The sequence below is a fragment of the Zonotrichia albicollis genome, chromosome 10 (genome assembly GCF_047830755.1).
Source record: "Zonotrichia albicollis isolate bZonAlb1 chromosome 10, bZonAlb1.hap1, whole genome shotgun sequence".
NCBI classification, from domain to species: Eukaryota; Metazoa; Chordata; class Aves; order Passeriformes; family Passerellidae; genus Zonotrichia; species Zonotrichia albicollis.
In genome coordinates, this window is record NC_133828.1 from 37,716,240 (window position 1) to 37,741,753 (window position 25,514).

The 25,514-nt window shown below is 51.7% G+C and overlaps 1 protein-coding gene across 6 annotated transcripts; it reads right to left on the bottom strand.

Moving 5' to 3' along the window:
• Positions 1 to 395: 395 nt before the first annotated feature.
• LOC113460464 (aryl hydrocarbon receptor) lies at positions 396 to 22,542 on the bottom strand. 6 transcript variants are annotated; one of them, XM_074548839.1, is made up of 11 exons: positions 22,075 to 22,542; positions 21,811 to 21,998; positions 10,605 to 10,711; positions 8,179 to 8,268; positions 7,251 to 7,341; positions 6,873 to 7,000; positions 5,412 to 5,614; positions 5,217 to 5,326; positions 3,821 to 3,962; positions 1,510 to 3,070; positions 396 to 1,411 (listed from the first exon to the last, which is right to left on the bottom strand). In XM_074548839.1, exons 1-11 carry the CDS (start codon positions 22,113 to 22,115, stop codon positions 1,256 to 1,258), a joined length of 2,817 nt encoding a protein of 938 aa, XP_074404940.1. In that variant the 5' UTR covers positions 22,116 to 22,542; the 3' UTR covers positions 396 to 1,255. The 6 variants fall into 6 exon arrangements, with proteins under 6 accessions (XP_074404940.1, XP_074404937.1, XP_074404939.1 ...); XM_074548836.1 differs by having other exon boundaries at positions 7,233 to 7,341; XM_074548838.1 differs by having other exon boundaries at positions 6,873 to 7,003; positions 22,075 to 22,541.
• Between the last annotated feature and the right edge of the window lie 2,972 nt (positions 22,543 to 25,514).

Here is a 25,514-nt window from a genome sequence, read left to right on the forward strand (position 1 = left end):
TGCAGAAGGAAGTTTTCCTTCAGCCAGGCTCCCTGGTGCGTCAGCAATCAATGCCACGAGGCCCAGGGGAAGACAGGCAGCAGCTGCCATGAGGATGGGCATAAATTATGGATGTGCCGGCCTACCCTGATGTGCTCCAGATTGGGAAGAGACACAACCAGCAAGGGAAACATCAGAGAGGAGCTCCAAAACCATTTATTGAAACAAAACCAAGAGGAATTCACACGAATCCAAAGCGTGGGTGAGCAGGAGGAGGGATGAGCTTCGTCAGGTTTCTTAAAGGGTCACCGTGTTTCTGGTCTTTAAACAACCTTTTCATCCCATTCCACAGGATGCTGCTTTGGGATGGTAAGAGGTTGTTTGTTCCTTCCACTGGAGTGGCATAAAAATAAATCTGTCAACTTGTATTATGTACACACATATGGGCTGTGGGGTTGGTTTTTTTTCTGTGGGAAAACATCACTCTCTCAGTACTTACAATTAAGTAGCATTATACTTATTTTCTTTACCTTATTGAAATTTTTGGTTTTTAACTGAAAACTTTGAGACTTGAAGTCTGAGGGTGCCTGAGGCCAGCACCCAGAGAAAATCAGTTTAGCAGCCAATCTCAGCATGTCTTGTACAGTACAGCAAAGCCCAGGGTGTTTGCCACAGGAGCTCTAACCTGGATCCCAAACACTGGGAACACCTGGCACACAGGGACAGCTGGGGTGGGGAAGGACCAGAGCAGCACAAGAACACCACACGAGGCTCCTTTTCCTTATAAAACAGGCAACAAATCTGTACAACGTGGCCACGGCCACAGGTACCTAGCAGGGACGGCAGGAAATTTAATACCAGAGGTGAAAAGACACATGATCCAGCATGGATACCAGCCTCATGAAAACCTGTCCTAAGGAAAGACACAGAAAGGTTTTCATGAGTCTGGTATCCATGCTGGATCATGCACAACTTGAAATACAAAGCTTTGGTGAAGCTTTGGTTGCACCCATGGGGTGACCTGCAACCACAGCTCAGCCTGCTGTAGCGCCCTGGGAAATCTGTTCTCCAGCCTTGCTGTCCCTCCCCACACCAGGGACACCAGCACAGTGAGCAGGATGGTGGGAAGCTGAGAAAAAATCCCCCAGGTGAGCCAAAGCAACCCACATCAATGGCACCATCAGGGTGCGCCCAGCAGTGGGGAAGGTTTGTCTTCTGCAGCTTGAAGGCAGCTCCTTCCCCAGGGAAAATCCTGCTTTGTCCATTCCCATCTCTCCTAGAGATAGAAGTCCCTCCTGGAGGCATGAGGGGGATCCGGCAGCACTTCTGCCCGGCGCTGAGGCTGGCAGGGCAGTGCCAGGCTTCCCCCCAGCACTGGATGGTCCTGGGGCAGTGCCATGGCAGAGCTGAGCAAACCAGAGCCGCTGTGGGGCTAGGAGAGAGAGAGAACAGTGGTGAGGAGCTTTGCAGGGGGTTGTCAGCACTGCCTGCACAGAAAAGACTGAGCCCCAGAGGGAGCAAGGCCCTTACCCTGTGCCTGCCCTCCTGGCTCCATGTCCCATAGGAATTCAGCGTCTCCAGAGGGCTGCTGATGCTCCCAAAGTGCCCTGCAGCTGAGCTGGGGGAAGAGTGCTGGGGCACGGAAAGAACAGAGCTCAGCTGCTTCTCGGGAACGAGCTGGTAGAAAGGGGGAAAAATCCTGGGGTATGGAGCCATCTCTTGCCAGGAGTCCCCAGGGCCGGCAGCATCCAGGCTGCACAATCCATCCGGGTGAAACTGCTGTGGGGGCAGGCCAGGCCCGGGGCCCGGGCAGCCCTGGGGCTGGGAGATCCCATCTCTGCTGAGGCCAGGAACGCCAGGCTGAGCTGGAGCCCGCAGCAGAGGGCACACACAGTCCTGCCAAGGGCTGGGCTGCGGAGAACAGCTGGGGCCACACAGCCCGTTCATCAGCAAGTGATGGTGCCTGGGCTGGCTGGGCGGCGCCGCGTGGTCCTGGCGCTGGCTGGACAGGCAGAAGGACTGCTGGGCATCCTCTTGGAGGGGCTGCACGAGTGAGCAGCCTCCCTGCAGCTGCTGGGCCCCGGGTGGCTCCTGCGGGCAGGGAGCACCCGGGGCTGAGCTGGGGGTGCTGTGCCATGGGATGCCCCGCACTGGCTGGAAGGAGTGGAGCAGAGTCTCCTCCCCAGCTGGCCTCCACTGGGAGCCGCTGGAGAGCTCCTCCTGCTCAGCCAGCTCTGGGAGCAGCCCTGGCACAGCACTGGGGGGCTGCTGCCACAGCAGCGTGTGGGGCTGGGGCTGGGGCTGGGGCAGGGCAGTGCGTGGCTGCCCTGCACGCTGTGCCAGGTGGCACCCCGAGTGCTCGTCCTCCATGTGGCACGGAGCGGGGCCTCCCTGCGGGCTGGGGGGCGTGCCTGGCAGGGGACAGACCTGCTGCCCTCCCTCATGCCCATCCGCGGGAGGCCTGGGGACATGGGAAAGAATCTGGTTGCTGGCCAGGCTGTTATTCAGGGATGGTGACTGGTCTGGGTCCGTTCTGACCATCACCATTTTCTCATCCAGCAGCAGGAGCCCCAGGTCCTCAGCATTCAAGCCCAGGCCCTCCAAAGCACTGAAGAGCTCGTTGGAACAGCTCTGGTCACTCTTAATTGAGAGCAAGTCCATGGTGGCCAAGAGAGGGTCCTCCTGCTGCAAATCCAGCAGCTTCTCTTGGAGGCTGTTGCCCCTTGAAGAAGCTGGAGCTGTGCCCATACCCCAGGCATCCCCTCCTGCACCTGGCAAGGACACACCCTTGAGCTGGAAAGTGCTGCTGAAGGAAGGGTTGGGAATGGGAGCTGAGTGGGAGGTGTACACCGCCTCGTCCTGCTGCATCACAGCACCCAGCAGAGACCTGGGGTCAATGCCGTTCCTCTGGGAGCGCCCTGCGTGGCTGCAGGGGGGCTTCTTGGACTTGCTGAGCTTCCCTTTGCTCTGGAAAAGGTCAGGGAAGCCTGGGAGAGGATGAGAACTTTGGTATAGAAGCGCCTCTCCTGTAGCAAAGGTGAAGGGAAGGTGCATGGACCGCTTCCGAAGGTGCTCTCCTCCTTCTTCATCTCTGCAGGGCAGGAAGAGGACATTGCGGCTGACACACACCCACCCCACAAGTGTGTCACAGACATCTTTTGTGAAAGTCCTTTTCTTAAGGATTATTCCTTCTGAGAAGCTGTGAGGCCTCAGAAACAAAATGTAAACAATGGTTATCTGCTGCTGTGGAATGCAACAGGTGGATCCATGACTGGATCCATCTCGTGTGGATGTTTGGAATTAGTGACCAGTCACGGCAGAGCTGGCTCTCTCTGTCTGTCCGAGCCACAAACCTTTGTTTTTTATTCCTTTCCATTCTATTCTTAGCTTAGCTAGCCTTCTGAGATGAAACTTTTCCTTCTATTCTTTTTAGTATAGTTTTAATGTAATATATATATATATATCATAAAATAATAAATCAAGCCTTCTGAACATGGAGTCAACATTCTTGTCTCTTCCCTCACCTGAAATCCCCTGTGAACACCGTCACACAAGTGCCTCTGTAATGGGCAGCTGTGATCCCTGCAAGCCAAAGCCCCTTTGCTCCAGCCAGCATGCATTCACACACACAAACACACACAAAAAAACCAAACATCTGCAGCGTGACTGAGCATCACCCCTGTTGAGGGCTGGCCTTGCAGACGGGGATGCGGCTGAACAGCGCCAAGCACAGAATCCCACAGCTGCAGCAACAAAGGACAAACCCAACACGCTGCCCTGCTCAGCACACCCTGGAGCCATGGAGAAAGGCAGGCTGTGCCCACGCCAGCCCAGCACGTACACGAGGGGCCTCTGTGTGACCACGATGTACTCGGGTTTGCCGTTCCTGTAGACGAGCCGGGCGTTGGCCTGCACCCACTTCCAGCGCTTGTCCTTGGTCAGCAGCCGGAACACCGTCAGCCCGCTCTCACCCGTCTGCATCACTGCCGGAGGAAGCACCAGAGCTGCCACCACGGCACGCTGCCCTTCCCAGCTGGAAACGGCAGCAGCGTGGCTGGCAGGCACGGGGGACTGTCACAGACATCTTTTGGGAGAAGTCCTTTCCTTCGGATGTTTTGTAAAAGATGTCTGTGACAATCCCCTTTGCCTTTCCTTAGGCAAATCCTAAGGAAAAATCCTTTCCTCCTGAGAAGCTGAGAGGCCTCAGGAACAAAATGTAAACATTGATTATCTGCTGCTGTGGAATGCAACAGATGGATCTGTGATTGGCCCATGTTGGATGTTTCTTATTAATGGCCAATCACAGTGAGCAGGCTCGGACAGAGAGTCCAAGCCACAAACCTTTGTTATCATTCTTTCCTATTCTGTGAGGATCTACAAAATTAGAAAGTTTTTGCAGGCCGCAGAGACAGCAGAACTGTGATTAGAGCTAAGCAGCAGCCATGAGAAAGGTCAGCAGAAAAATTACTTAAACTGTAGAAAAGCAAGGGCAAATAGAACAAAGGTCTGTGTATTAACACTTGTCTAGAATAACTCTTTAAGCTACAGAAGTTTATCTAGCAGACTAGACATATCTAAACTAGATATTAGGAAGGTTAAAGCTTAATAATAGAGCATTGTGTTTTAAAGCTTACAAGCAGGTATTGTATTTGAAATAAGCAAGCATTGTTTTAACCAAAGGTACGTGTGCTTATGGTGATTGGAGAAGACTACTGTCAATGTGCTTTTGCTTTGTGTGATTGGTCAAGAAGCTCATAAAGTAAGTTGTAACATTAAGTTCTGTGTCTGCTGCCTAGAATGTGAGCTGCTGGCATCTTGCCATTGTCATAATCATGTAATGAGACTGATGCTGAAAAATAAAACAGCTCGAGGTGCTTTCCACAGCAGCCCCGTCTCGTTCATGGTCTGTAAATAGCCCCCCTGCCAGCATCACTGTTCTATTCTTAGCCAGCCTTCTGATGAAATCCTTTCTTCTATTCTTTTAGTATAGTTTTAATATAATATATATGATAAAATAATAAATCAAGCCTTCTGAAACATGGAGTCAGATCCTCATCTCTTCCCTCATCCTAAGACCCCTGTGAACAGCTGAACACCCCTCGCTGCACTCCACACCGAGCTCCCTGCAGCAAAGCATCCTGTGGGGAAAGAGCCACTGGGCTTGACAGAGCAGCCAACAGAGCTGCCCCAGTCCCAGCCCTCTCATCAGCACAAGGGAGCAGGGAGGGGACTCTTACTCCTGACGTGGTTCTCAGCGCAGTACAGCATGTCAGCAGCGTGGACAAACTGGTAGCCCGTGCCACACATCCGCAGCTCCGCCTCGGTGTAGCCCAGCACAATCTTCCCCCTGTGAGACACAGAGAGCACAGCGAGCTCACGGGCAAGGCTGGGGGGGATGTCAGGAATGGAGCACTGAAAGCTCTGCAGCGTACTTGGCATCGCACGCCAAGGGGGTGAAGTCCAGCTTGTGCTTGGTCCTGAAGATCATGTTCTTGGTTCGGATCTGCAGGATGGACGGCGGCTGCAGGGGCGTGGAGATGGCGAACAGAGCGAGCTGGGGGGGCAGGACAGAGCCATCTTCAGACCTTTCCTTCTGCCCCTGAAGGAATTTCAGCCTGCCTTGAAGATTCAAAGCCTGGGAAGAGAAGAAAAGCTCAGTGTCATGCAGAAAAGTGAGAAGGAAGAGAGCTACATGGAAAGGAAGTCGTCTGTGTACAGAGTTGGTGTGAACAGAATCATCAAATCACAGCATGGTTTGGCTTTGGAGTGACCTTAAGGATCATCTCATTCCAATCCCCCTGCCATGGGCCAGGACACCTTTCCACTATCCTAGGTTTCTCCAACCTGGCCTTGAACACTTCCAGGGATGGGGCAGCCACAGCTCTCCAGTGCAGAGAGAAGGAGGGATGACCACCACCTACTTGATCTTAAGACACAGTTTTAACAGAAAAACCACAACACAGGGGAGAAAAGCACTTGCTTGGTCAAGATTCAGCATTTCTGAGAGGAGAGGAACAAAACTCACAGGGAAAGGCTGTAGGTACAGGCCAAACCTACGAAAAACAGGGGAAAGTCTCTTGCTGAGACAGGGAAGTGCTGCACATGTGTTGAAGATTGCCATGCAAGATGTTTTCCATTCCCATCTGTATGGCAGATTACCTTTGCCAAGTGGGCAGTTTGCTTTATCTCTCTCTCTGAGTGACCACATCCACACCTCCCTGGGAGGGGACATTGCTGATAACAGACTATTGAATGTCACTGCATGGCTGATAAGAACTAGAACATCCCATTGGGAGATGTGAGCCCAGAGGGAGGAGCCAAGCATTGCTACCCAGATATAATCCAGAGGTGTTTGAGACACCAGCACGGCTTTCTCCACGGGATTCCCCAGAGGAACAGCAGCTGCCTCTCCTTCCACTGCATCTTCAGAGGAAGAATCCATCCTTTTCTACAGATCCCCCTGCTCCAGCAGAACCAGCCCTGACACTGCAGGAGGGCTGCAGCCACATTTCCAATGGGACTGCCACCAACAGCCTGACCCACAGGGTGTCAGGTTGGGTTCTGACTCTGGCAGTGTTGTTCTAGTCTACTGCATTGCTTATTTTATCCTTTTATTTTTTTCTTCTTCCCTATTAAAGAACTGTTATTTCTGCTCCCATATTTTTGCCTGAGAGCCCCTTAATTTAAAATTTATAGCAATCGGGAGGGGTGGGGAGGGTTTACATTCTCCATTTCAGGGGAGGCTCCTGCCTTCCTTAGCAGACTCCTGTCTTTCCAAACCAAGACAACATGGCAGAAAGGAGCACAGGATCTTTCCACGGGGTGGTTTCAATGCTGGTGTGACCCTCTGTGGTGAGTCTGTCCCTCTCCTGCTGTGGAGGGTCTGTACTCACCAGGAATCCGGAGGAATTATCCAGGAGGCAGCGAAAGCGGCACACAAAGCTCCTCTCCAGGAAGGAGGAGTTTTCTGGGGGCAGCTGATCCGGCTTGCAGATGCCAGCAGAAGAGCTAAGACTCTTCCCTGCTGTGGAAGAGAGAGATTGAGAGAATCAAGTAAGAATTCACCCCAGCAAGGGCAGGAGATGCCCAGCACTGGGCACTGCAGCTGTTTGCAGAGCACAGCAACAGAAACTGGGGGGGAAAGCCACAACATTGGAACGAAGCTGTGGCCTGAGCCACACGAGGGCAAGTGGTGACAGCCAGCTGGGGTCCCAGCATCCCTGGTGGCACCCAGGATGGCAGCCTGCCTTTACCTGCTGCAGAGGGCTCACCAGCGTCCAGGGCCCAGCGGAGGTTGCGCCTGAACTCCGGCTGGTCCTCGGTGTGGATCAGCTCGAAGACGCTCTGGTGCATGACATCTGTCTGGAGGGGACACGCCATCTGTAAGTTCTGCAGCCTGTCCCCAGGGCCAGCTTTCACGTCCCACCTGGGAACAGCCCGTCACGGCCCCAGCTGGTTTCACCTTACCCAGTTTCCCCGGTGCTCAAATGGGTCCCTGGCTAAATGAGGTTGGCAACCTTTCCCCCAGAACTGATGGTGGTGGGAACAGACAGCACATCTGGCTTTAAGGACTCCTTGCCCATGTTGGGCCTGACTTCCTCCCCTGAGGAGCTTAAAGAGCCAATACAGCTCAGCTCTGACATCCCCATAAGTCAAAATTTTAGTGCTGGCTTAAGAAATGAGATGAAAACATGGATTTTGGAACAAAAGAGCAGCAAGGCCACCCCATCCCTACACTATTCCCAAGAGAACAATGTCCTGGGACTCGCTCCCTGTGCCCAGGTGGACAGGTGCCATCTACCCTGGTGTTGGGGACAGCCAGCTGTGTGTGGGTGACACCAAACCACAGTTTCCCTGTAAATATGATCCAGTGTCTCCTCCAGGTTACCTGGGTGCCCAAAGTGCTGGAGCCCTACGGGATTTACCAGGATTTGAGTGGGTGTCCCAGGCAAACTGGGCAAGGAACCCCAGAAATCTCCCCATGGCCATGAACCCCATGGCTGCTGGAAGTGTCTATGGGCTGATGAAGTCCCTTGTCACCTACAAGTGACCACGTCTGGCAATTCCCAAGGAAAAGCCCCAAACAACTCCCTGAGAGCCTGTGATCCCTGCAGAGCCTCCTCCCTGCAGGGAATTTGGGGCTCTTCACCACCACCAAGGAAAAACTGGCTCTCCACAGCGAGTCAGAGTCCCACCAACCTGGTGAAATCCCAGATAGTCCTGGATCGTATGCGAGGAGTAAAATATCAGCCCTTCTGATGTCACCACCAGCACAAAGCCATTGAGGGCCTGTGGGAGAGAGGAGATCAGCAGGTACAGGCCACAGCCACTTCACTTCCACAGCAGGACACCCACAGCCTGGCTAGCAGGCAGCTGAGCCACCACAGATGGCCTCTCTGAGCTCCTGCAGCTCTTCCACATAGCTGCCTGGGAATATCCTAATCCAGACTGATGAAAAACTGTGCTTCCATCCTGGGAGCATTGACTCAGACTCAGCTTTGGACATTTATCCTCATCCTGTGCAGGGAGCCTGTAAATGCCTCTGAACTTCTTGCAGTACGAAAGTGGACACCATCAGGACCAGGTCCATTCTGGTGGAAATGAGCCTTTCCAACAGCCTTGAGGGCCTTGGCAGTTGTGTGTGGCCATCCCAGGTTCCAGAGGAGTGGCCTGGATAAGGACCATGGAATGCCTGGAAGGCCAAGGAAGGTGTTGCCTCTGCTGCCCATTCCCTCCTCAAGGTGGCCAATGCTGAAGGGGCCTTAACCGGTGGAAATGGAAAAGCCAAAAGCTAAAGCATAAAGGTTTGGATTTGAAATTGCAGCAAAAACAATCTTCATTTCTGAAAAGCCGGTTTCTTCCAAAGCAGCAGGGAATTCAGGCTGAGTCTGCTGCCTGAACTTGGGGGAAAACTACAAAATCCCTGGGTGACCCCAGAGCACCTTTTCCTTTCTGCCAATACATCGCAGAATCATTTAGATTACAGCAGAATCTCTAAGATCACCACCACCTCCAAGATCATTTTTTCTGTAACACTACCTGGTTCATGCAGACCCCACCCCCGTTAGGCTGAGTGCTGTGCTCTGTTTTCACAAAATAAACACCCAAAGCTCTTGTGCCTGTGTGGATTTGAAGCCCCAAGCCCTCCGCACAGAGAAGAGCAAATGCAGCCATCAATCTGAAGTTTCCATTGCATTTTTAATGTTGCACACTTAGACATTTCACAGTTCACTGGCCCTTCCATCCACTCCTCAGGCTCCAGGATTGCAAAGTCAATATTCAAGGGAGCACCGGGCTTCCTGGCAGGAATAGGCTGAGCTGATTAGAGCCTCTGTCTTACCCAAGAGGGGCTCATTGCTACCGGTTTCATAAATTGGGGAAGTAATTTCGGTGTTTTCCCTGAGCTAAAAACCCCACAGCAGGACAGGACACATGAGAAGGGACCAGGGTGCTGGATGACAGTGTCCTTTACACGTGCAGAAGACTAGAAGGGGCAGAGGAGCTTCCCTAGCAGTTTGGGAGGGCAGCTCTTTTGCTGTGGCTTTTAAGAGCCAAAACCATCCTGTAGCACTGACCTGGCAGGGAAGCCACAGCAGCCAGCCCTGGCCTGCTTCCCCCACTTCATAATGGGCAGACATCAGCATTAATTAGGGCCTGGCATGGAGTCCCAGCCAAGTCCAGCTATTGTTGCTGCCAACTCCTGTTTCATGGTCCAGGTCAGAGTTTCTCCCCCCTCTCCTTCCCTTTTTTTCCAGGCACAAATGCTCTCTCTATTTACTGGGGTTGGTCTCAGTGTGTGGGAATCTGCTGCAGAGGTTAATTAGTGCTGCCAAATGCACTTTAACCCTTCGAGCAGCTTCGAAGGAAGAAAGGGGAAGAATCAGAGACAAAGGAAGTTTGGCCATCAGAGGTGACAGAGCAGGTGAAAGCACATTTGTAAGTATGGAGGAATGTTTCCTTGCGGGGGTACAGGGACAGATTCTGAGCTCCTGCCACATCCAGGGTCCCATAGGTAGACCCTGAGGGAGCTCCACCAGCTTTTCAGGTGCTGTTTGGTACCTCCAAAAGGACAGCACCCAACTGTGTGAGGAGCTGATGAGCAGGACATCAACCCCCAGCAAGCCCTGCTGAGCAGTTTGGTTATATCCTGAGCGGAAAACCCTCAGGTTTCTGGCTATTAACCAGGCTGGCTTTAGCACTTCTCCCACCAGGCACAGAGAGTCAGGATCAGTGTGCCCACACTGAAAACTGCACTCAAGCACCTTGCTCAGCTTGGTTTTCACATTGTACCTTTGGTACACTTAGACATGAGGGCAGAGAAGCAGAAAATACAAATCACCATGCTCAGAAATCCAGCAAGATGTTCCTTACATATGGACTATTTTAAAATGGCAACTTTTTCCAGGAATAATGGGAAAAGCAGGGAAGAAGCAACCGTTTCTGCACTAGGGACCTTTGGAGGTCTTAAACTTCTGCCCAGTGAGAAGCACAGTGAGCTACACCACATGAAATCACAAATCACCTGCCATGAGTGAAAGAACAGCCTGGTTCTGGGGTACAACTCAAAGGAGCTGGAAGAGGGACAAGAGGAAGATCCCGTGGAGGCATTTGTGAGGAGCACTAACCTGTAGGAGCAGCTCACCCTCTGGAACTGCTGCTGAGCCCAGAGCTGGTCCAGCGCCACAGGCTCCGTCCCTCTGGGCTTCCTTGGCACCAGGATTCTTCAGAGCAACTGCACCAAGAAAAGGGAAGGGAAGGGAGGGACATCAGCGCTGCAGGAACACGCTGCCACAACAGCTGGAATGCTGCAGGCTGGACAGGGCAGGGGAAGGCACCGTGCAGTCACAGCCCTTTGCTTTGCCTCTCACAAGATTGATTTTAACAGGATGTCTCCCCACCCCTCAACTGTTTCAGTCTGGGTTTTTCTCCCCCCCCACTCCTTTTGTCCCTCTTTTAACATCCTATAAGTAAAAAGCAGTTAAAGCCAGGTAGGCATCAGAATCATGGAATTATGGAATCATTAAAGTTGAGGAAAGATCATAGAGCCCAACCATTCCCCAGCACTGCCCAGACCACCACCAAACAACATCCCCAAGTACAACATCCACAGGTCTTCTGAACACTTCCCAGGACAGTACATCCACCACTGCCCTGGGCAGCCCGGTTTAATGCCTGACTTTTTTTGTGAGGAAGTTTTTCCCACTAACCAAAGTAAATCTGCCCTGGCACAGCTTGGGGCCATTTCCTCTGTCGCAGACATCTTTCATGAAAAATCCTTTCCGTAGGATTTTTTCCTCCTGAGAAGCTGAAAAGCCTCAGGAACAAAAACTAAACAATGGTTATCTGCTGCTGTGGAATGCAACAGGTGCATCTGTGATTGGTCTCATGTGGTTGTTTGTAATTAATGGCCAATCACAGTCAGCTGGCTCGGACAGAGAGCCGAGACACAAACCTTTGTTATCATTCTTTCCTTTCTATTCTTAGCCTAGCCTTCTGATGAAACCTTTTCTTCTATTTTTTTAGCATAGTTTTAGTGTAATACATATCATAAAATAATAAATCAAGCCTTCTGAAACATGGAGTCAGATCCTCATCTCTTCCTTCAACCTGAGACCCCTGTGAACACCGTCACATTCCTCTGGTCCTGTTCCTCGGTCCCTAGAAGCAGAGCCCAGCCCTCACCTGTCAGGGAGTTGTGGAGAACAAGAAGGTCCCTTCTCAGCTTCCTTTCCCTCAGGCTGACCCCCTTTCCCAGCTCCCTCAGCTGTTCCTCATCAGATGTGTGCTCCAGTCCCTTCCCCAGCTCTGTTCCCTTCACTGGACATACTCCAGCCCCTCAATGTCTTTCATACTGTGAGGGGCCAAAATTGAACACACACAGATGTGGCCTCAGCAATGCTCAGCACAGGGGACAGTCACTGCCCTGCCCTTGTGGCCACAGCATGGCCTTCCTGACCACCTGGGCACATGCTGGCAGCAGCAGCAGAACTCTGCCCTGCACAGGAGGCACTGCAGCAAATCCCAGCATCAGGAATGTGCCATTTTGAAGGACACAGCTCAGTCAGTGTCTCGTTACAGTTCAGCAACCCAGTGGGCTTACTCAACCAAATTAAGGCAAGCCACAGCTCACAGTGGGAGAAAAACAACACAGAAAACACAGGGATGCAGACACAGAGATCCAATAGTGGTCCATGCACAATCCACATGCATGAGGGAATCTGTCACTCAGCTGAACTGAAGGATGCGCCCTAAATTTTGTTCTGTACTCTCCAAGAGAACAGTTCCTGTCGCAGACATCCTTTTGTGAAAATCCTTTTCTTTAGGATTTTTCTTTCTGAGAAGATGAGGCCTCAGAAACAAAATGTAAACATTGATTATCCGCTGCTATGGAATGCGTCAGGTTTTGTCTGTGATTGGGCCATCTTGAACGTCTACAATTAATGGCCAACCACAGACCAGATAGCTTGGACTCTTTGTCCGAGACAGATCTTTGTTATTCATTCTTTTCTATTCTTAGCTTAGCCTTCTGAGGAAACTTTTCTTTCTATTTCTTTTTAGTATAATGTAATATATAAATAATAAAATAATAAATCAAGCCTACTGAACATGGAGTCAACATTCTCGTCTCTTCCCTCATCCAAGAACCCTTGTGACCACTGTCACAAGTTCCTGGGGATATTTCAGTGTAAGGGTAAGATGTCAACAAGCCTGTGCACGACAGGCCCGTCCAGAGGAGCTCACGGGAAAGCTGGGAAGTCTCTTGCCAGCACCACAAGGACAGAGGGCAGCATTTGGCTGCTGGCAAACCTGCTGCTCCCACGGGGATCTGGGAGGAAAGATGTGGAACACTAGCTGCCAGCTCACAGAGGGAGCAAGAGCTCTCTTGGATCTGCCTTTGCCAGCTCCTGGACAGGAGGAGGGCTGCCGTGCGAGCAGCCAGTGGACTCTGGAAGCAACAGGACAGCAAGTCAGCAGGCAACAGCCACCAGCACTTAAACAAAGTCAGGCTCTGTAATAGGCTCTGCTCTCCCTGGGCTGTGCTGAAGCAGCTGCTGAAACTCAGCTCCTCCATCTGCACAGAGCTGATCCTGAAGAATCTCAGAGGCTGCAAAAGGCAGATGTTCCAGAGTCAGGCTCTGGGGACAAAGTTCTTCCACCAGGCACAGGACCATCCCAAAGATCAACTTTGCTCTGTAACCAAAGGCAAAGCACAGCCCACTGACAGAAAAACACCTGACACAGCAGCAATCCCACTGCTTCTGGGAGCTCCGGAGAACTCCCCGAGCTCAGCCTGCCCAGACTATTTCAGGAGCTGGCCAGGGATGGGCTGACACCAGGACTGAGGTTACAGCAGTGTTTGTACAACTGTGGGTCGGGCCTGAGCCAGCTGGGGTGGACACACACACACAGGCTGCTGGGGCCTCACCCTTTCACACCCTGAGGGACCACTGGGGTCCCCTGTCCAGATTGTAGCCCACATAAAACCTCAGGGAGGGACAGGCCATTGGGATGAGAGAGGCCACAACACCCAGGCAGGGCCCTGTGGTGTGGAAGGAGCGGGTTTGTGCCAGCAGCCTCCCAGCAACTCGCTTTTCTGGTCGCTGGGAGCGAAATGTGGGAGCTATGAATTATTAAAGGTCTCCTCTGTGAGCTGCCAGCCTGCTGCGCTGGAGGTGAGAGATAAAAATAAACCTGCCTGAGAGGAGAGCAGCTAGAAGTGCTGCCCTCTGCTCAGGGCTCTGGTTGAATGGCTCAATATCACCCCTGCAAACGAAAATATTCATCTCAAGCACTGCCTAAAACCAGGCTATGCTATCAGCATCTGGGCTGTGGGGCCAGAGGAGACACACTGACAGCAGAGGACAGTCCTGTGTCCTCTGTGGGGATGTCTGCCACTGCTGAAGATTGCAATGCAAGATGTTTTCCATCCCCATCTGTATGGCAGATTACCTTTGCCAAGTGGGCAGTTTGCTTTATCTCTCTCTCTGAGTGACCACATTCACACCTCCCTGGCAGGGGACATTGCTGATAACAGACTATGGAATGTCCCTGCATGGCTGATAAGAACTAGAACATCCCACTGGGAGATGTGAGCCCAGAGGGAGGAGCCAAGCATTGCTACCCAGATATAATCCAGAGGTTTGTGAGACACCAGCACGGCTTTCTCCACGGGATTCCCCAGAGGAACAGCAGCTGCCTCTCCTTCCACTGCATCTTCAGAGGAGGAATCCATCCTTCTCTACAGATCCCCCTGCTCCAACAGAACCACCCCTGACACTGCAGGAGGGCTGCAGCCACATTTCCAATGGGACTGCCACCAACCCCCTGACCCACAGGGTGTCAGGCTGGGTTCTGACTCTGTCAGTGTTGTTCTAGTGTACTGCATTGCTTATTTTATGCTTTTATTTTCTTCCCTATTAAAGAACTGTTATTTCTGCTCCCATACTTTTTACTTGGAAGCCCCTTAATTTAAAATTTATATCAATTGGGAGGGGTGGGGAGGGTTTACATTCTCCATTTCAGGGGAGGCTCCTGCCCTCCTTAGCAGACTCCTGTCTTTCCAAACCAAGACAGCCACCAAACACAATCCAACCACCAGGGTGTGAGGGATAAATCAGAATTCCAGCGGAGGCTCCCCAAAGAGGACAGGCTCCTGGCAGTGGCCACAGCAGGCTGGCACCCTGCCCGGTGTCCCCCGGCTTTGTGTGTCCATAAATAGCCCCGTGCAGCCCCTGGGGTCAGCAATGCAGCACAACTGTCACAGCACATCAGACTGACGGAGCAGAAGGAGCCGGGGAACCGCCACATCCTCTCTGCTGCGTGCATCCCGCCTGGAGCTGGGACCAGGAAAGGGGGATCCATCCCAGGCACAGGGCTCTCCTTCACCCACGGCAGCAAGACCAGGTGCAGCCTTTGCCCCTCCTGCACAACTGGGGACAGGCACTTGCAGGGATAAAAAGAGAATAAAAACAAGAGAAGTGGCTTTCCCTCCCTCTGGCCACCAGTGTCACCTCTGTGTGGTATTCACATTCTTTGGAAAAATCCCTTTGCCCAGGATTTTTCTCCTAGGAAGCTGAGAAGGCTCAGAGCAAAAAAAAAAAAATTATTTAATTTGATTTTCTTCTGTTTTGTTCATGTGGAATGTGTTCAGAGATTGTTTACTAAAAGTCATTGTTTCATTACGTTCTGATGTGAATTGTCTTCATTCATTAGCTAATTAGTGCCAAGCTGTGTCGGGACTCTGGAAAGAGTCAGGAGTTTTCATTATTATCTTTTTAGCATTTTGCAAGTATCCTTTCTGTATTCTTTTAGTATAGTATTCTTTAATATAAATAGCATCATAAAATAATAAATTAGCTTTCTGAGAACACAGAGTCAGATTCATCATTTCTGCCTTCATCTGAACACCCCTCAAACGCGACACCTTTGTTGCTGGAGGTGAGAAAGGTGAGAAGTTGGTCACCTGAAAGCAGCAAGGCTTGCACAAATATAATGCTATTTCTTCCAAGAAACAGCTCCTGCCAGGCCCTGCAGGCTATTTGGCCACAAAGAGCTCCATCTCCAGATGCTTCTGAGCCTGGGAATCTGTTTCATGTGGTGCTGCAGGGACACCTCACTGCCTACAGAATTTGCCAGTGAACTCCTGAACTTGCCAGGGCTTTGCAGACCTGGGAAATCCCTGCAGCACCAAGCAGGAATTAACATTTTTGAGAGGATATCTCCCAGGCCCCTTCCCTCCACACAGCAAAAGCTCCTGGTGGGAGCAGGGCTTCCATCAGTCACTGACTGCAAAGGAGAAAAATGAAAACAACTCGATCCCAAACCTGCTCCAGGTGTTGATGAAGGAGAAGGAAACCAAAGAGCTGCAGGAGAGGGCTGGGCCATCTGCATGGCCACGGTCAGTCTGAGCAGACATACAGTGGGGACAGAGCAGGACAGAGAAGGATTTTGGTAGTGATGCTCCCTACAAACCTTCTGCCAAACACCCCAGAATGCACAAACCACTCTGGGGGAAGGACTGACTGATTTCTTAACAAAACTGCCTTTTATCCACCTCTCTCCTTCCGTGACTTGTGCCAATCCCCTGAAGAACTGGTCTTACCTCACAGTAAAGTCTCTACACCCACAAGTGCATCTCCAGATCTCCCTTTTCCATCCACTTCTCCAGCTTCTCCTTGCTCATGGGCAGAGGGACCTGCAGCTCTGTTGCTCACATCAAATAACCCCCTCAACATTGCTTTTTCCTACATTTTAATGTTAGTAAGAGAGAAAATATTGGAAATTCAGAAAACATCATGTAAATGGTGAGGGAAGTGGGCACAGGTTTGGTGACGTCAGAGCCATCTTTTCCCTGCCTTGCTGAACCATCAGCTGGGTTCTCATCAGTGCTGCTCAAATCCCATTTTCCAGCCACTGGCAAACAGTTCCTGACTTTCCATTTGTTAATTCATAATGGATACCAGGGTTTTACTTAACTTCAGACCTGCCACAGTTCCCTGTTGGCAAAAATTTCATTAAACAGATGCATTATTTATCCCTGCCTGAACAGTGTGGATGCCCTGCTTTCCGAGAACCACACTCGTGGTTAATAATGGATGGCCTCTTAAAAGATCTCACTGCACTTCTAGAAGCAAGGAGGCCTTGGCTACATGGAGCTTTTGGTTGTGTCACTTGCGTCTCAAAGGGAGAAAAGCACGTGCGGGAGTTGAAGCAAGGACAAAGATGACAAGGACCTGACAGATCTTCCTTCTTCCTGCAGCATCACCAACTGTTTGAACCCTCCCTCTCCCACTGCTCCTCCCTCAGGAGCTTTAGTGTCCGTCACAGAAGGGTTTGGGTTGGAAGGACTTTAAACACCACCTGGTTCCACTCCCCTCCTGTGGACAGGGACCCCTTCCACCAGACCAGGAAGGATCATCCCAGCCCAAAGCCTCAGCCTGGGGTTTCTTCCCAATCCTGCTCCCCTGCCAGCCCCCAGGAGCCCGCTGTGAGCTCCAACAGCTTCCCTGAGAGTCAGGGGGAAACACCTGGCCAGGAAAGCACACAGCAGGAAAACTGCCTACCTAAGGAAGTCACAAGAATTCTGTGCCTTGAATTGCGCCTCCGAGGTCAGCTCATTACCCAGGCAATTAAGAGAGCACAGTGATCACAGGACCAGGCTTTGTTTTTCTTAAACCAGCCCTCAGGCTTTGCTGCTACAGCTCTCTGCTGTGTTTGACAAACAGCTCAGGCAGAGGGAAGGCTCACAAGTGAAGGGATGAGCAGCCTCAGTCCCACACACCCCATCTCGAGCCCCCATCCCTAGGCAGAGGTTTCAGGGGCACACTCATATAGCCTGTAATAATTATATAATTAAAAGCACTTTTCCAGCCTGACCTGACTGCAGCTCAGCCACTTTTTGGGCCACCACAGCTCCAGCAATAACAATCTGGGTTCATATCACACATATCACAGTGTGAGGCTGAGCCCAGAGGCTGCACATTGATCCTACAGCAGCCACCAACGATTGTAAGAGGACTCTGGGAAAATCCCAAGCCCCCAAGAGTGTTATCTTTTAAAGACATAGGAGAGAAAAACTGCTTAAGTTTTGGATACACGACCTTAAGCTTCCGTATGGAAGAGACCCATGCAGAGCTCAAACCCACACAGAGCCCAGAACAACTCTGACCCACAATCACAGACTGCCCAGCCAAAAGTTTGTGAGGTGTTTCCCCCTCTCCTCCCTATTGGAGGGAGAAGACCCACCTTTGTTGGTTCAGCATCAACTCCGTTTATTGACTCAATCAGTCACTTTTTATAACCGTGTTAATTAAGTTCACGCATATTGCAAAACCCGAGCTCACAACAGGTCAGAGATAACACACCAACCCCTCCTTTTGTTTCCAATACCAAGATTTGTGTTCTCAAAACTTACTTTTACTTTCCCAAAACAGCTAAAGATAGAACATCCACTTGTTATGAGAAAGCTGCCTGAGAACTCTGGTATGCAAGGTTCTCAAGGCCTTCATGTTTGTCACTTTCACTTGTAATTAAAAACAACCTGAGAACTTCTACTGTTTACAGAAACAGGCTGTGAGAATTTGCTCCTCACAGCTGCCTTCTAAGCCATTTCTGAAAAAATCTCCAACACCTCCCAGTGATGCACAGAGAGCCAGGCAGGATGCTGCACACAGGCAGAGGTGCATCTGCATCCCTGAGGATTCCCACTTCAAGGCAGGCCTAGCCCATTGCTATGGGGTTCAAACTGCTCCTGGCACCACAGACTGACCTCTTCCTACAGCTCATAGACCCCAGACTTGATTCAGAGCATCAAATCCCACAGATGAATCACTGAGCATCAGGCACAGGGCTGTGACAGGCACAGGGCACCCTGGGGACACCCAGGGACAGGTGAGTGCCCAGCAGGGGCTACACTCACACACCAGAAGGGCCAGTCTTGCTATAGGATGGGAAGCACAGCCTGGATGAGCTTCCCAGCACTCTGCAGCAACAAACTGCTAGAGAGGCTTCTCTAAAGTGAGCCCTTGACCACTGTGACGTCTGCCAGTTGGCCTCCCACCAGGAGTTCAAGTGGCCCAAGACACACAGATAGCACCTGACAGACACACGACAAGGTGCCTTTGAGGCATCTTCTTTTTTTGGTAAGAAATCCTCTGGCAGAGCAAGACAGCAAACCTTCCCCTGGAGCACCTTTCCTTCTCTCTCCATTTCCAGAGGGTGAAGGGGGTGGAAAAGACAGGGACCCCTCCTCCTCTCCCAGCAGCGTTTGTGGGGCCTTGCTCCAGGAGGCGGAACAGGGAGGGATTAGAGGGGAGCAGCCCGGCCAGGCACCAGCAGCGGGATAAGCTGCTGGCACACAGCTGGTGTGACAAGCTGTGCACCCCCTGGAGTGGTGGCACAGCCACCAACAGCAGCACACGGGCTGGGAGGGGACAGGGAGGGGCCCTGCAGCACAGCCCCACCTCCACCAAACCCAACCAGCTGAAAGAGCCTCCAGCAGAGAAGGGAGGAAGGTGAAGGCAGTGAATGAGAATTAAAAATAGTTGTGAACCAAGGTGTGATGGTGTTCACAGGGGCTCTTGGATGCGGGAAGAGATGAGGATCTGACTCCATGTTTCAGAAGGCTTGATTTATTATTTTATGATATATATTACATTAAAACTATACTAAAAGAATAGAAGAAAGGATTTGATCAGAAGGCCAGATAAGAATAGAAAAAGAAAGAATGATAACAAAGGTTTGTGGCTCGGCTCTCTGTCCAACCCAGATGGGCTGTGATTGGCAATTAATTAGAAACAACCACATGAGACCAATCACAGATCCACCTGTTGCATTCCAAAGCAGCAGATAACCATTGTTCACAATTTGTTCCTGAGGGCTCTCAGCTTCTCAGGAGGAAAAATCCTAAGGAAAGGATTTTCCATAGAAGATGTCTGCGACACTAAGGCGGATAAGAAACAAGGCATTTGGGAGGGCTGCTGTAAGGGAAGAAACCTGGATGGGAAAGGAGGACAGACAAGCCTTTAAATCAGCTGGCACTGATGTTTTGATAGGAGCCTCAGCTTGGAAGCCAGTTCAGCTCCTTTTGGCCCTTCTGGTCCAGGTGCTGGGTTCTGGTCAGTGCTGCTTCTCCAGCAGGATGGATGTCAGATGGGCTGGATATTCTGCTCCCTGGGAGGACGCCTCTCCCAATGTCTCCATCCCTCCTAAGCTCACCTCTTCCATGGCAAGGAAGCACTTGTGTGAACCTGGGATTGCAAAGTCAGGCAATGGGGGAAGGCAGAGGTGCCTGGGAATCTCACAGAGGACAGCACTGCTGCCCCATCCCAAAGGGAGCCTCTTCCACCTGGCATGGATCAGGAGGAGACCTTGGCTGAGATCCCACATCCCCCAGAGCCACCGAACACAGCTGGCACTGAGCTGCTTCCTGCTTTGTTCAACTGGAGAGATCCGAGTGGGAAAAATGGAGGGGAATCAGCCCACAAACACACAGAGGGTGCTCCTGCCCGCTGCTCTCCCAAAGCCCTGCAGAAAGCTGGCACCAGAGCCACCAACCCAGCACATCAGCCTGCTGAGGGATGTTTTGGGGTCTGTTTGGGTAAATGACCCTGCTCAGCACAGGCAGTGCTTGATGATCCTAAACCACTCCAGAGATTAAACAACACTGAGCAGCCTTAAATCCTCCGATTCCTGTCACTGAACTGCAGGCCTTGAGTGATGCCCCCACACAGGCACAGCTCCCTTGGGGCTATAGAAAGAATAAAAATCCTCATGTCCTCAGGAAAAACACATCCTTATAAAGTTCAAAGACCTTCAAGCCCATACAAACTTCCCCACATATCAGCTATGCATAAATCGAGATGATGAAGTAACATTATGTGCTGTTAATTATTAAACCGATTAATAATTAATAAATCATTGATTATTTATTTATTCTGGCTGGGGATGGGCTGGCATACACCTGCTGGGTGAATTGCTGTCAGCAATCATGGGCAACACCTGAGACCTGCTCCAGCTGTTTCTCCTCACAATCCATGGCAGCACATCCCAGGTTTTGCTCTTGCTTTCCTGAAATCTTCTCTTAGGGAGCGCTCAAGCAGGGTGGGTAGATAAATAAAGTCAGTTAAAATCAATTATTTTGTTGATAAGCTTGCCCAGAGTTCCGTTTAAGGATTCTTTTTTAATTAGTATTAAGCATCACAAAGGACTCAGCTAGCATTTGAAAGGCTGAAGCTCTCCTCCTTCCCTGCCACAAAGCCATCCCACAGCCTCGGACAAACTGGAAATCGGTGTCATGGAATTAAACCAGGTGGAACGACAAGGCGGGGAAAAAGGACCCAGAACAAATGAGACGCTCTCAGAACGGTAAGTTTCCTGATGAACTGGCTCTGCCTCAACCCTCCCACAAAAACCAAAATTTCATCTCAGGAGAACCCACAAATAATCAACTTCACCCCTCCAGACCCCTCTGATCCCACGGCAGGGTGGAACACAGCTCCAGCCCGGCAGCTGGAGACGGCACAGCAATGAAATGTGGGCTAGAAAAGGGGGAAAAAGCAATTCCAGGGGAAAGAAAACAAAATTCTGAGGGGTAAAAAGATTAAATTCTAGGGCAGGTAAAGAACAAAATACTCGCGGGGAACAGGAAAACAAAATTCATGGGGGGCACGGCAAAATTCCAGAGGTGTAAAGCAGGAACGACACAAAATTCGAGGGGGTAAAACCCACCAGAATTTGAAGTGGAAAAAATAAATAAGGGTGGGAGGGAGCCCCCAAAATCCAAGGGGGACGGGGAGGGCAGAAACCAAACCCAAAATTAGAGGGGAAAAAACCCAACCCGAAATTGCAGGAGAAGAGGGAAATCCCACAAAATTCGAGGCGGAAGGAGGGGATCAATTTCAAAGGGAAACAAAAACAAAACAAAAAACAAAAAAAAAAAAAAAAAAAAAAAAACCCAAACGAAAACAAAAATCACTGACGCGGTTAGAGACACAAACCTTCGAGGGCGAAAAACCCACACAATTCAAGTGGGGGAAACCCGTCAAAATTCGAGGAGGGGGGAAAAAAATCCCACAAAATTCAAGGCGGGATCGACACGAAACTCCTGAAAGTGCGGAGGAAACCTCAAAATACTACGGGGGGAAAAAAAAAAAAAGCACGATTCTGGGAGGGAAAGAAAACAAGTTTTTGGTTGCAGCAACATCCCGGGAGGGGTGACACGGCTGCAGGAGGAGGCGGCCGTGAGGGAGGAGGGACAGCACAGAGCTCCGGGCGGGAATTGCGGCAGGGGAAGCGGGGAAGGCGCCCATCCCAACCCATCCCATCCCTTACCGCCCAAGAATCTCCTGGCACGCAGAAAGCCGGCGCTGAGGCGGAGCACCGAGAGCTTGTCCAGCCCAGCCACCACGTCGGGCGGGAAGGGCAGCAGCCCCGCCAGCCGCTCCAGCTCCCGGTTCAGCCGCTCCCGGTGCCGCTTGGACGGGTTGGAGCCGCCGCCTTCGGCCGGGCGCGGCCGCGTCCTGCCGGGCAGAGCCGCGTTAGCGAGGACACCGGGACACCCCTCAGCCCTGCCCCGGCCCCCTCGCCCTCACTTACGCCCGCGGCACCGGCTTCCTCCGCCTACGGCCCGCGTACATGGCCGGGCCGGCAGCGCCCGAGCGCCCGCCGCTCCCTCAGGGAGAGAGGCAGCGACAGGGGCAGCGGGAAGGGGAGCGGGAACGGCCCGCCCCCGGCGAGGGGGGAGACGGGGGATGGACGGGGATTTGGGCCTGCGGGGGGTTGGTGTATGATGGAGCTGAGAAGGGATTTGGGGGCTGAAGGGGGAGTGGGAGCTGGCGGAGGGAAAGGGTGATGGGCGGGAGGGATTGCGGGGTTTAACGAGGAGGTGGAGGGGGCTGAAGGAGGATTTGGGGCGTGGAGGGGATGGTGAAGGGGGATGAAGGGGGATTTGGGGCGTGAAGGGGCTGTGGGTGGGGATAGGGAAGGGGATGAAGGGGGATTTGGGGCGTGAAGGGGCTGTGGGAGGGGATGGTGAAGGTGCATGAAGGAGGGTTTGGGGTGTGAAGGGGGCTGAAGGAGGATTTGGGGCGTGAAGGGGCTGTGGGAGGGGATGGTGAAGCGGATTATTGCAGGCTGTAGGTGGGGATTTGTGGCGCTGAGGGGAGGTGCGGACCGGGCCGTGGGTGCCGATGGCTCGAACAATCCCCCTGGTGCTCTGCCAGGTGCAGAAGGGCGCACACCTGAGGCTTGCGGGTAAGGGAAGAGGCTGATAAGAGGCAAATCCTCCGATGTGCAGTAAGGCTTTATCATGCCAAATATTCTCCCTCACGTCATGGCTCAGCTGTGAGAACTCCTGTTCCTAAGTCCGGGGACACTCACACACAAGCTGAAAGTGCCCATCCCGACTGATGGGCCATAATTAATTTAACTACTCTCACTTATAGACAGCTGCAACATCTCAGAAGGTGTAAAGAGTCCCCAGGTGTCCCGTGATCCACAGTATTATCCAGTGTGAAACTCCCCGCCCCAGGGAGATGTTCCCACCTGGCCTCGGCAGATTATAAACCCCATGGATGTGATGTGTGTTGGACTCCTTCCCTTCACCACTCGATGTGTGTAGTCTGCAGTCACTTTCTCTCCACCCTATAATCTTTTCCCTCTCTCTCCCCGCCCTCATGTTTGCTGTTAAATAAAAATCCATGCTATTGGCATTCATATATGGTGTCGTTTACACCTTATTTTGGGCAGAGGCATCTCTCTAATAATTTTTCATAGTCGGATATTTAAAACCACGTGTGTCAATGCCGAGAGTAACCCTGCCTGTGAGTCCCACAACCCCACAGGGCAGTTTGGGAGTGCAAAGGGGGGACACTGTCACACCTCTGCTACCATGCATGCCCTCAGTAGCTGGGGACAGTGACAACGAGAGTGTCACACACCCAGCACCCGGTGTGTGCTTGGTCTTTTCCCAGCACTTGCTCAGTCAAGGAAGAAATGGAGAGACATGGTTTTGCTATAGATGGATCATGAGATGATTGGCTCTCGCAGTAAAGGGATAACTATTGTGTGAATATTCAGAAAGGCTTTAGTGATGTGTAACTATGTTATTGTGGTTTAGATGCCCTCTGTTCTCCCCACAGTTCCCATTCCCCCCTGTATTGTTGCCATCAGACAGCCTGGGCTGTCTGGGACAGGTACAAAGAAGGCTGCACATGTGTCCCTTGCATGGGGCAGTGGGGAATGGAAAAGCTTGGTGCTTAGGGGGTGCAGCATGACAACACCTGACCCCCAATCCAGTTATAAAGCAGTCTGCACTGATAAATGGCAAAGAAGAGCTGACTGACAGACTTTGGGTGGGGCCAGGGCTGGCTGATGCAACCCTCAGGGGTATAAAAGATTCAGCACCCATCTTGAAGATGAACCGGCCACATGGTATGGACGAAGGGCAGTTCCCAGCACTGCAAATTTTCCCTTATGTAGTCCTTTGCTGTATTTTTGTCAAGGTTTAATAAACCTTTTTAAATTTTCAAAGTGAGCAGTCATTTCTCACAGTTTCAGGTCAAAACAAACATCAGCACGAAGCAAATCACCCTTTAATCCATCACCAAACACAGGCTACAGACAGCTCTTTTCTCCTCAGCACCTTCCAGCTGCCACCAGCAGCACAAAGAAATCACAGAGCAGAAAATGAGACGCTGCCACCAGAACAGACTTTATCTGTACAGCCACGAGGTACAGAGAGATCAGAGCACAGGGGGAGACTGTCACGGCCCCAAGCAGCAGTGCCCCACCCCAAGGCCCATTGCTGGCATCATTGGGAGCCTCTGGAATGCCCCCAAAACCATCTCCCCAGTGCCAGAACAACAGAGGCTGGTGAGCAGAGTCCATCCTGCTGCTTTTTGGATCTGGGTCATAGCCAGTCAACTCCTTGCCCGGCCAAGGTGCTCCTTGAAGCCACCTCAGAGTGGTCCAGCACGTTTCAGCATTGCTCTGCTCCCAGCCTGCAGCGAGGAACTTGACCTTTCCCAGGCCCCATGAACAGAGGCAAAGCTGGGCATGAAGGAAGAGACCCAGGGAGATGAGGCCACTCTACACCAGGACATGTGGGCTTGCTGCTGGCCCTGCGCTAATTGCCTGATTTAATTTGATCCCTAAATGCTTAACACTGGTGTGCCAGGCAGATGTGATATTCAGGGTGCATGAGGGGAAGGTGTGAATGTCCCCCAGCACTCTGGTCTCTCTGACCCAATGCTGCAAGTCATTGTGGTCTCAAATCATCCCCACCCTCCCCAGTCATTGCTTTTTTTTTTTGTGGGTTTCCCTGATGGATCTGCAAGACTTTGCACTCATGGTGGGGAAAAAAACAATTCATTCACATTTTAGGTTATATACATAGAAAAGGAAGAGAGTTCAACAAAGTGGTTGTTCTGGGCTGCAGAAAAAATGGTTTGAGGGGCATCAAGTGGGTCTGAAGTGGAGAGGCAGCCAGTGGTCACTGCATCCCTTCCTGCCTTTCCTTCTCACTGCTTTGACAAAACCACAGGGGGAACCCCCACCCTTCTCTGTCCCACAGCACCGTGAAGCAGAGAAGAGGATGACAAGGACAAGCCAGTGATAAATCCAAGCGGAGCTTGGCTGGACCTTCCCCACCCTGCATCCCAGAGAGGTTACAATGGCCTGGTACCCACCTCCCCCAAATTCCCTGCTGGAGAGCCCAAATCCCCAAGCTGCCTCCACTCCCACCAACTCCACCTCCCACCAAGACCCTTCAGTGCTGCTGAGCTTCTTGAAGTGCTTGGTAACATCTTTTCCAAAGGATTCGGAAGGGTCTCTGGAGGAGATGGAGAGCACAGGAGGAAAAGAGGCTCAGGCTGGCACAGATGATGCAGGGGACTAAACAGCAGCATGTCAAGGGTGGTCCAACACAGGAGATGAGGAGACCACGCTGTTTTGTTGTGAAACAGCAGTTCAGTGCTACCTGCCTGTGAGGCAGCAGCTCCATCCGCAAGAGGCTGCCCCTGGCACAGCAGCATCTC

Bases quoted from the DNA above. Each gene is read 5' to 3' on its own strand.
- LOC113460464 (XM_074548835.1), bottom strand. From the start codon at position 22,115: ATGTACGCGGGCCGTAGGCGGAGGAAGCCGGTGCCGCGGGC. The intron at 7,342-8,178 runs GTTGGTGGGACT...TGTCCCCTCCAG, and splicing joins ACTATCTGGGATTTCACCAG to ACAGATGTCATGCACCAGAG. The intron at 7,004-7,232 runs GTAAAGGCAGGC...TCTCTTCCACAG, and splicing joins TGGTGAGCCCTCTGCAGCAG to CAGGGAAGAGTCTTAGCTCT.